At 33.4% G+C, this 10,768-nt stretch overlaps 1 protein-coding gene across 1 annotated transcript; it reads left to right on the top strand.

Annotated features, from left to right (window-relative positions):
• Positions 1–6,606: 6,606 nt before the first annotated feature.
• On the top strand, positions 6,607–9,784 carry LOC131660735 (protein phosphatase 2C 53-like). The gene is made up of 6 exons (XM_058930035.1): positions 6,607–6,729; positions 6,819–6,858; positions 7,076–8,333; positions 8,626–8,943; positions 9,037–9,142; positions 9,236–9,784. The coding sequence occupies exons 3-6, from the start codon at positions 7,452–7,454 to the stop codon at positions 9,568–9,570; spliced, it is 1,641 nt and encodes a 546-aa protein (XP_058786018.1). The 5' UTR covers positions 6,607–6,729; positions 6,819–6,858; positions 7,076–7,451; the 3' UTR covers positions 9,571–9,784.
• Positions 9,785–10,768: the final 984 nt, after the last annotated feature.

Below are 10,768 nucleotides of genomic sequence, written 5' to 3'. Positions count from 1 at the left end.
GTGGAATTTGAAGGATTGCTACTGAAAAGGAACTTGAAGATCTTGAAGAAGTGAAGGAGTTTTCAGTTTAATATTAAGTAGCTTTGTGAATTGTGTATATATTTAAATAAGATCAAGGAATGTGAGTGATTTACTTAGGTTTTAGGTCTGTTCATTAGTTTTATTTAGCACTAGTTAGAGACTCGTGCGTTCATATGGGTCACGCAAAGTCGATATAAATATTAAATAAATATTATATAATTATGGTTAAGAAATGTGTGTAAAAATATGTACGAATTAAGAGAAAATGTCTTAAATGATGATTGTCATATAAATATTAGTTAAATTTATCAGGTTGTAGTAGTTGTCAGGATATACATAGAAATTATGTTGAAAAAAATATGACTATATGGTGTAGTACATTTCACACATACACATATATAAAATCGATTAAATTAGTACTCATGATGTTGTAACATGGTTGTATTAAAGTATAATTCAATTTTTTCGAATCAAGTGAATAGTTGATAATATTTGATATAATTTTGTAATTGGTATTAAACCAAAAATTAGGGTGAAAAAATGGGCCCGGTCCATTAGACATGCCCGTTTTGCCCTCACTTATTATGCAGGCGAGTCAAGATTTTAGGCTTGCGCACTCTAATATGTGTGCCCGCCAAACCCTATTTTTTTGCAGACGTAGACATTTACATGAAAATTTGCAATTTTTAGACATAAAAAGTGCAATGCCTGCAAGTCCGCCCTGCCTCGCACTCAGAGTTTTGTAGGGCGGGGTAAAGTCTTAGAACTCATGTGTCAATTTATAAAAATATTTGTAACTTATTACCGTTTATAAAAATAATTGTATTAATAATTTACTTTTTCCCGTTAATAAAAATATTTGTAACTTATTACCGTTTATAAAAATAATTGTATCAACAATACATTTTTTCCATTTTAAAAAAATATTTGTAACTTATTCCCGTTTATAAAAATTGTTATATCAATAGTTGACTTTTTTCCGTTTATGAAAATAGTATAGTGATGGTTAAAAAATGCAAATAAAAGATACACAAATTAAGTAGTCCCGTCCAACCGAAAATGTATATTTTAGTAGAAAAATAAATAAAATAATTAAGTAGTCATCTACTTGTCATTCGCACAGGTCACACTAAATTGAGAAAGGTTTAGAGTTCGTTGAGAAAGTAATGGGGAAAAGGCCCATTAAATTCTTTTTCATCATTGAAACGTTTCACTCCTTATTTTTGACGCATGACTTGAGGTTACTAGTTAGGGTATGACGCTGTATATAATTCACTTGAGTTTGTTTATGTTTCCAAGGGAAAATTCAGCCATTAATTTTGTAACTTCTCTTTGCAGCTAATATGGTTCGTTGCTTACATTCGCCTACATATATGGACTGCTGAATATTGATGAAACTTTTAGTAATCCTTGAAAGTCAGTTTCCATTCACAAGCATTTCTATTTGCAAGTGTCTTCCTCTCTTCCATCCTGAAAGGATTTACTAGAATAAATATAGTTCTTCGCTCAAAGCTTCCACATTTCTCCACTCCACTTGCTTTTATTTGTTGGAACAAAATTGGTATGTACCAAATCCCGAAGGTTTTCATGATAACAAAGTATTTAAATAACAATTTGGTATATTAAATTATGTTCAAGTGTGCAGGACCATAGACTAAAAATTTGTGATAAAAGTTAAGTTCTAAAACTAAAGATGAACATTTGAAGAGAAGCTTGACGATTTGAATTTGAAGGATCAGAACCTAAACGCCAGACTCTTAAGACTTAGACTTGAAGTCAGTTAAAGCACTAGCATCAAGAAAATCGGATAGGTCACTATCATACTCAAAAAGCAATTTGTCATCTTTTGATCACGTGTAGATTCAAGATCAAAGACACTAGGATGGAACATATAATTCCTTTTGAAGCTAAGGTTTTTCAAAAGTGTTTTGCAAGTCATTAACCATTTGAATAAACATCTCAATATATTTGATTATAACTTCTCCAAGACTCACTTATGCAAGAAGTCTTCACCAACATCTCTATTATGTTTCTCGATATAAGGAATTGAATACTCTGTCAAATCAAAAGCACAAGTTCAACTTAGAATTTCTTAACATTCGTACATTATTATATATTCTTAAGTCTCAAGAGTCTTTTGTATTATATCTTATTCACACCTCTGATTGTATATCAAGTGTAACTCTTAAACAATCTCATCTGTAAGTTAGATTGTGAGGAGTCTTTTGCTTGTGTAATTGAGCATCTAAAGTTTCTTGCGTGTGTGCTTGAGCATCTGGAAGTCTCTTGTATGTGTGATTGAACAATATAGGTCTCTTACTTAAAGGTTGAGCATTAGAAGTATCTTGCATGTGTGCTTAAGCATTGAAAGTCTCTTGCTTGTGTGCTTGAGCATTTGTAATCTTATTTGGTTATAGTGAAATTCCTTGGAAGTGCAAGGGGACTAGACTACTCTTGATTTGTGGGAGGAACCAGAATATATCATTGTGTCTCTCTTTCCTTGACTCTTTGACTAAAATCTTATCTTATCTGCTGCATAGTATCACTTTTTTATCAGATTTTAAATATTTGGTTCATAATCTGATAAGAGAGTTTCATACAAGAAAAAAAGTTAACATAATTCAAACCCCCTTCTTGTGTTTTTATCATCTTCAGTTGATATCAGAGCTCCTAGTCTGTGCTCTAACACTTAATACTGGTGCATAAAAGATCCTGAAGGAAAATCATGTCTAGTGGTGAATTTGGTGATAATGGTCTCCATAATGTTAGTCATGATTATAGTACTTCTGAAAAGAATAATTATATTTCTAAACCTCCAACCTTCAGTGGAGATTCAACAAAGTTTGAATGGTGGAAAAGTAATATGTATGCTCATATCGTAGGTATTGATGATGAGTTGTGGAATATTCTTGAAGATGACATTTATATTCCAGTTGATGGAGTGGGAATGGTTGCTGACAGAAAAACTCTCACACCTGCACAAAAGAAGATCTATAGAAAATATCACAGAGTTCGTGGCATTATGGTATATGTTTTACCTCACTCTGAGTACCTCACGATTATTGACAAATCAATTAGTAAAACCATCTTTAAATCTCTGTATGCTACCTATGAAAGATATCAACAAGTTAAAGAGGCAATGGCAAATCTTTTTGTCCAACAATATGAACTGATTAGAATGAAGGATAGTGAGAATATTAAAACCATGTTCTCAAGGTTTCAAGTTCTTGTTTCTAGACCTCTGATCATGTCAAGAAGATTCTTATGAGTCTTCCTGTCAAATACAGACCAAAAGTACAACCATTCAAGAAGCTAAAGAGTTGAACACAATAAGTCTTGAAAGTCTGATAAGCGATCTCCAGAGTCATTAGATGGAGCTTATTGGAGATAAACCTGCTAAGAAACTAAAGTCTCTTGCTATGAGATCTGTTGGTAAACCTACCAAATCTTCTCAAGTTTGGGAATCTGTTGAAGCTACGGCTCCAGGAGGTTCTGAAGAAGGCTCAGATGATGAAGAAATGACATTCTTGATCAAGATATTTCAGTATATATCTAAGAAGAAAAGAAGACCTTCGGGAAGAATCAGTGGTTTCAGAGGATCTAGTTCCAGAGACAAGAAAAGTGACTAGAAGGGATGCTTCAACTGTAAGAAGCCTGGTCATTTCATTGCTGATTGTCTAGAGTTGCAAAAGGACAGGTCAAAGAAAGGTAGCTATCAAAAGGACAATTTCAGAAACAAAGTTAAGAAAAGTCTTATGACAACATGGAATGAACTTGACAATGAAGGAGAATCTTTTATCAAATATTTATAAAAATATATTTTCTAAAAGATACAATTCATAAACAACAATTCTCCTTGGAAAAAATTTGATTCACACATTGATTTACTCACAAACCTTGTCCTGCACACTGGGGCCCGATGCTGCACACATTCAGGAACATCTTGTCCCACATGTTGCAACTTCACCAAAATACATCTTGTACTATCCAAGTTGTTTACCTAATGCAACCAATCAAAAGAGACAACACTCCATTCTCTCTATACTCGCTCTCAATATCCATAATACCACAACATACAAGTAAAACATCAATGTCATAATCTTCCCTAACCCGCTCTTCTTCTAATATCTCCTAATGAGCTAGCCTAAATGGATCTTCGCGAGCATCTGGTGTCATGTAAGGATATGACACTTTGAAATATCATTGGTTGTATTCGAATGCAGTATTCCATGGATGAGGGGATGACAGTCTTCATGCTTATTTTGATACCATATGATTATATAAATCATCGAACAACGCATCAACATCTCTGCTGACCATAACATGAGAAGCATACACGGAAGGGTCTCTTGGAATAGCCTATAAAAACCCAAATTAGGGCATTACTTGCTCTGACAGATGTAGATACATCAGACGTGACCAACAACCCAACCATCAGAAGTAGAAGGTTATGTCATCATAGGGACGCGTCTAACAGTGATCATCGTACAAAATGTAACAAAAATGGCAAAAAACGCATGGAACATAAAAATGACAAAAAAATGCACGTCTTAATACACTATTTAATTATGAGTGTAACAACCTATTTAGTAATGTACCTTAAACAACCTAATGTATTCATTTAGTAATGCCATGAAGAGAAAAAAAAGAAAATGAAAAACTTATCAAATGTGTAGTGAAAACACTTTGAATGGACTTGAGATGTGATTGATAAAGCACTTGGATTGAATTTGATGGATTTAGGAGTATTAGTGAAGTGGTTTGGAAAGTTTTATTGGAAATGAGGAAGGAGGAACGTTTGACGCATATTAGACCAAAAAACCGTCCAACGGTATATTTTTCGTTTTTTACGGAGATGTGTCTCCATACTATTTTTTTTTTGGCAAAATGAGGAAGCGAGTCACTTACTAATGGATGTGGTGCATCTGAAAATGGATTTTCGTATTATATATTTTTGGTTTTTTCACAAGGATGTGCGGATACCACTAAAAGTATATTTCTCCCGTTTCAAAATGAGTGTCGTTTTAAAGGCAATGGGGGAATTTTTTTTTTGAATAACAAGTTTTTTAAAAAAAATTTCAAAAATAACAAACTTTTCAAAAAAATTACAAAAATGGCAATTTTTTGCTATTTACACCACGTTGTCGCCGGGGGGGTGGCGACAACAATCAGCCCAAAGAGTAGTCGCCAGTGGGCCTGGCGAATTCCTTCTAAAATCAGGTGTTGTCGCCATCCCCCTAGCGACAACACCCCCCTTTATTTTTTTTCTTCATTTTTTCAATTATTTTTTTTATTAACTATCTTTTCTCATTTATTTTTTTTAACTACAATTTTTCTATTATTTTTTTATATTGTTTTTTTATTTTATTTTTTAATTATTTTTGAAATTTGTTATTTTTGAAATATTTTTATAATTACTTTTACCTCTTTCAAAATAAAAACTGAACATTTGGGGACAGCATCATTAGGAGGATGAATATAATTTTTAAATATTTTCTTTTGGTGCAAAAAAAAAAACATAATTTAAATACTTTTAAAAAAAATAAATTTATTGAAACTTTACTTTAAATTTATCACCAATTTTTACTTTTTCCATCACCCTTTTTTAGCCATTTAAGCACATATTATAAATTTATAATGGTCAAATATTTCAAATAAATAATTTTAATTTGTTACGAAATTTTTTCAAAAGTTCAACGTAGTAGACTTTAACTTATATTAAAAAAAGGAAGAAAAAAAGGTACTCACATACTTCAAAGGGCTTTTTAGTAGAGAAATAGTATTAAACTATATGAGTATTAAATTAAGTATGTTCAGTTTTTATTTTGAAAGAGGTAAAAGTAATTATAAAAAATTAAAATTGATTTGATGTTCAGTTTTTTTTTCAAAAATAACAAATTTAAAAAATAATTAAAAAAAAGATAAAAAACAATATAAAAAAATAATGGAAAAATTGTAGTTAAAAAAATAAATGAGAAAAGATAGTTAATAAGAAAATAATTGAAAAAAATGAAAAAAAAAGTAAAGGGGGGTGTTGTCGCCAGGGAGGTGGCGACAAGACCTGATTTTAGAAGGAATTCGCCAGGTCCACTGGCGACTACTCTTTGGGCTGATTGTTATCGCCACCCCCTGGCGACAACGTGGTGTAAATAGCAAAAAATTACCATTTTTGTAATTTTTTTGAAAAGTTTGTTATTTTTGAAATTTTTTTTAAAAAACTTGTTATTCAAAAAAAAAATTCCCCCATTGCCTTTAAAACCTCTTTGGCCTTTAATTTTTAACCATCAATCCAACCTTTTTTCATGTTAAGTAACATATTTTCTTTTTCCTTATAAAATATGCTTTAAAGCTTAAAGTCTCCATATATGATAAAACAATATTCATGTTGATGTTGACATTATTAGTGATGACATGTTACTATACATGGCAGCATTAACAAAACATAATGCACTGTTGCGTTGCATATGAATATGACTCCATTCACAACAAATTAAAATTTAGTGACGATTGATTGGTAATGGATGGATGGGTGGAGATGCTTTAACACCTCCCTCATTACTCGACACGTGTCCCTCTCCTTTTTCTTTTCAACCCATTTTCCTTTCATTAAAAAGTTTCTTTTTTTATTATTATTTTTTCTCTCTCTTTCTTCTTCTTCTTCTTCTTCCCCAATTTTCTCTCTGGCGATTCCAACTCTCACCCACCCAGGTATGCTTACATCACAAAAATTCAATTTTTCTTCATTCTTTGTTCATTTCTTCAATCTAATTAATGGTTTCATGTTTCAATTTCTGCAGGAAATTGGGAATTTTTTAACACAAGAAAGAATCAAATTAGGTAATGAAATCTTTTACCTTTTTTTTTATTGTGTAATTGTTACCTCAGATCCAGGCAATTGGTTGTTTTATGTGGAAAAATGGTGTTTTTATCTTTTTAGGGTCATGGGTTTCTTTTTCTTTCTTTCTTGTATGATTTAATCTATATGTATGTATCTATCTTTCTAAGTTTTTGAGGATTTAATCTTTCTCTTTTGTGCAATTTTTGTTTTTTACAGATAAAGTTTGTTTCTTTCAAGTTTCAGCTTTCAAGCAGTTTGTTTTTCACTAGAGATTGACAGATGGGAATATAGTAGAAGTTTGAAAGGTGTAAGGTAGCTATTTTTGATCAAATTATTGAAAAATGGAAGTTCGGATGTGTTGTTGTTGGCAAGATCTGAATTTCGGTTTCGCTGCGTTTTAACTAGTCCATGCTTTGGATGATTGGGTTTGTTTTTTATTAGATATGAAAAATCAGCTTGTAGAATTTACTTCCCGTGTTCTTGGATTGTTTTTGATTGGAGAATCGAGTGGGAAATGGTGAAAATATGACTAGGTGCGTGATATTAGAAGGGTGGGATTGTTACTTTTTGTATTACTTAGACAAAGGTTGTGATGGAAGAAATGTCGGTTGCTGTGCCGTTAAGAGCAAGTAATTCAGTTTGTGATAATTCAACCATAGCTAACCATATGGATGTTTCGAGACTTAAGTTGATGGCAAATGCAGAGTTGATATCGAATGCTATAACTACGATATCTGCTGATAGTTTTATAGGTTCTGAGGAGGATCGTATTGGTGACAATATGGACAATGAGGTTGGTGTTTCGGCAGTCGCAACACCTTTGCATGGGAGAGAAAGGGAAATTCTTGTGTTGAATATGATATCTCAAGGTAGCGATGAACTTCTAGTTCCAGAAGTTGATGAGGATGATTCGATGTCATTAGAAGGAGATCCGATTATTTACAGCACTCTATCAATAGCCAGTGAGAATAGTAGTGTTTGTGGAGATGAGTTCTTCAGCTCGGAAGATAACTCAGATTTTAGGACAAGGAGTTCGATGGACTCGATGGACATAGATAAGAACATCTCTTCTGTTGAAGTTGTTGCTCGGGCTGCTGTTTTTGACGATTCAAATGCGGAGGCAGATATCATGACTGAACCCCTTGCTGTAGCATCGAGCCTTGGAGACGAAACTGGAGTTAGATCCGTCCCAATGCCTACTACAGCTGTTCTTCATCAACTACCTCTTGAAAAAGGGGTGAGTGGAACAGTCGGTCGGAGTGTTTTTGAATTGGACTGTACCCCACTTTGGGGATTTACATCAGTGTGTGGAAAAAGACCTGAGATGGAAGATGCCGTTGCGGTTGTACCTCGGATGTTGAAAATTCCTATTCAAATGCTAAATGGTAACAAGAGATATGAAGGAATTAACAAGGATTTTAATCAGCAGACAGTTCATTTCTTTGGAGTATATGATGGCCACGGTGGCTTGCAGGTAAAATTTTATTGTTTTTAGACTTATATGAGTTTATCTATTGACATAAACACTTGTGAGACAGTTTTGAGGAACTTATGGAAATAACTTAATGAAAATAAGCTGTTTTAAACTTATTTTTGTAAACTCTTTACGATAGCTTAATGAAAATAATTTGACTTTATTTTTCTATTGTTGCTATAAATGCCTAATTAAGCTATTTATGCAAACATGACATAAATGTAATTCTTGTCTCCAATTTTAGCATTTTTCTGTCTATAAATCTTCACATCGAGCTTGCTTTCTTGTTCAGGTGGCAAATTATTGTCGTGATCGTATGCATTTGGCTTTAGCTGAGGAAGTAGAATTGTTCAAAGAAAGTCTAATAATTGGAAGTCCCAAGGATGATTGTCAAGACTTATGGAAAAAAGCTTTCACTAATTGTTTTTTGAAGGTTGATAATGAAGTTGGGGGGAAAGTTAATTGTGAACCTGTTGCACCAGAAACTGTTGGTTCCACTGCTGTTGTAGCCATTGTTTGTTCTTCCCATATTATAGTTTCTAACTGTGGTGATTCCAGAGCGGTTTTGTGCCGTGGAAAAGAACCCATGGCTTTATCTGTGGATCATAAAGTAAGCTTACCTCCAGTTATAGTTTTGCACATTCTTTGGGGAAAAAATTATTTACTGATTTACATAAATTGATGTCTGATTGTGATGTGGTAGCCAAATCGAGATGATGAATATGCAAGAATCGAGGCAGCTGGTGGCAAGGTGATACAATGGAATGGTCATCGTGTATTTGGAGTTCTTGCAATGTCAAGGTCTATCGGTATGTACTAAATCCTTAACTTAATTAGAGGTTTGCATGATACTTAGTTAGTTCGACTAAAACGTTTTTGCCCTTCATTGTTGTGGCTTTCAGGTGATAGATATTTGAAGCCATGGATTATTCCTGAACCAGAAGTTACATTCCTCCCTCGTGCAAAAGACGATGAATGTCTCATTTTGGCCAGTGATGGCTTGTGGGATGTCATGACGAATGAAGAGGCATGCGATTTAGCTCGAAGACGCATACTTCTCTGGCATAAGAAAAATGGCTCAGAGCTGTCCTCAGTAAGGGGAGAAGGAATCGATCCTGCTGCACAGGCGGCTGCAGAATACCTATCAAACCGTGCTTCGCAAAAAGGAAGCAAAGATAACATCACTGTCATCGTGGTAGATTTGAAAGCTCAACGGAAATTTAAGAGTAAAACATGATTGTTTAATGAACTGCTCTTAGGTGTTTGAATACATAAAAAGCTGAATTCAATCCAATATAGTTTGGCTCAGTAATTTTTCATCTGGGCTCATAGATTGAGCACTCTGCACTAAATGATAGATTCCCCTTTCTTTAGAACTCTCAATTGATTAAGAGTTTCATTGTACACTGCTGCATTGGGGCTATGTAAATCTTTGCTGCTTATTGTAGATATAGGATTATGTGTCTTTCACATGTGTCGGCGACTCAGTGTCGAGCATATTGTATTCGTTTTTAAGCCTCTTAGAGAACAAAGGCTCTGTGAGGTATTTGCTTCATATAGTTTTTATCTGTGCTGTTTATAAAAAAGGTGGTAGCTATTCCGCGTTGTCTTCAACTGTGATTTTCAGTCACAATCTTAAGAAACTCTTATTTCGTCTTGTTTCTTCCTCTTTAACAAGTAAAGATTCTTGGAGATAACATAAGATATTTTGCTAACTAAAATTCTCAAATATTCAGCATGCTTGTGGTGCAGCAATATTTTTTATAAGGCTTTTATTTTAAGCTTTTATGTGGTTATGATTGATGATTTCATAAGTATCCAACAATGTTGCTGTTCTGATTCCGATTGCTGGAAGCAATAAATAAAAGGTCCTACCTGTCTCCCAGTGTCATTCTTTCATGCTTTGCAATGGAATAAAAGTGGTTGAAAATGACTAAAATGTCTTGCAAAGAGTTGTCATTAAACCCAGCTACTTTATTGTTGCATCAATTAATAAAAATACCCATAATATGGATTTTGGACTTATTTTCCTTTCTAGAAATGAATTATTGTACTTCCTCCGTCCCACAATGAGTGACCCAGCACACCATTTCGCACAAATTAAAAAAAGTGTATAAAGTAAGAGATATAATATTGTTTTTACCATAGTACCCTTATCATGTATTGGGAGTGGTGAACTTTTTAATAATTAGAGGATAGAATTGAAAAAAATGTATTGAAAATTGAAATGGGTGATTCATTTTGGGACATCATTTTATTTCAAATGAGTCACTCATTGTGGGACGGAGGGAGTAACTTACAAGAAAAAAAGTTCACTTAGAATTTTATCTCATTTTCATATGCATGACTTTCAGATCCAAAAGATATTAGTACACTAGTAGGACCATCCTTGGCCACAATAATGTTGGTCTATGGACATGGACATTTTTGGTGAA

The sequence above is a fragment of the Vicia villosa genome, linkage group LG3 (genome assembly GCF_029867415.1).
Source record: "Vicia villosa cultivar HV-30 ecotype Madison, WI linkage group LG3, Vvil1.0, whole genome shotgun sequence".
NCBI classification, from domain to species: domain Eukaryota; kingdom Viridiplantae; phylum Streptophyta; class Magnoliopsida; order Fabales; family Fabaceae; genus Vicia; species Vicia villosa.
The sequence above is the reverse complement of the archived record's forward strand: the minus strand, read 5'-3'. Positions and strand labels throughout refer to the sequence as shown.

Bases quoted from the DNA above. Each gene is read 5' to 3' on its own strand.
- LOC131660735 (XM_058930035.1), top strand. From the start codon at position 7,452: ATGGAAGAAATGTCGGTTGCTGTGCCGTTAAGAGCAAGTAATTCAGTT. The intron at 8,334-8,625 runs GTAAAATTTTAT...TTTCTTGTTCAG, and splicing joins ATGGCCACGGTGGCTTGCAG to GTGGCAAATTATTGTCGTGA. The intron at 9,143-9,235 runs GTATGTACTAAA...TGTGGCTTTCAG, and splicing joins TGCAATGTCAAGGTCTATCG to GTGATAGATATTTGAAGCCA.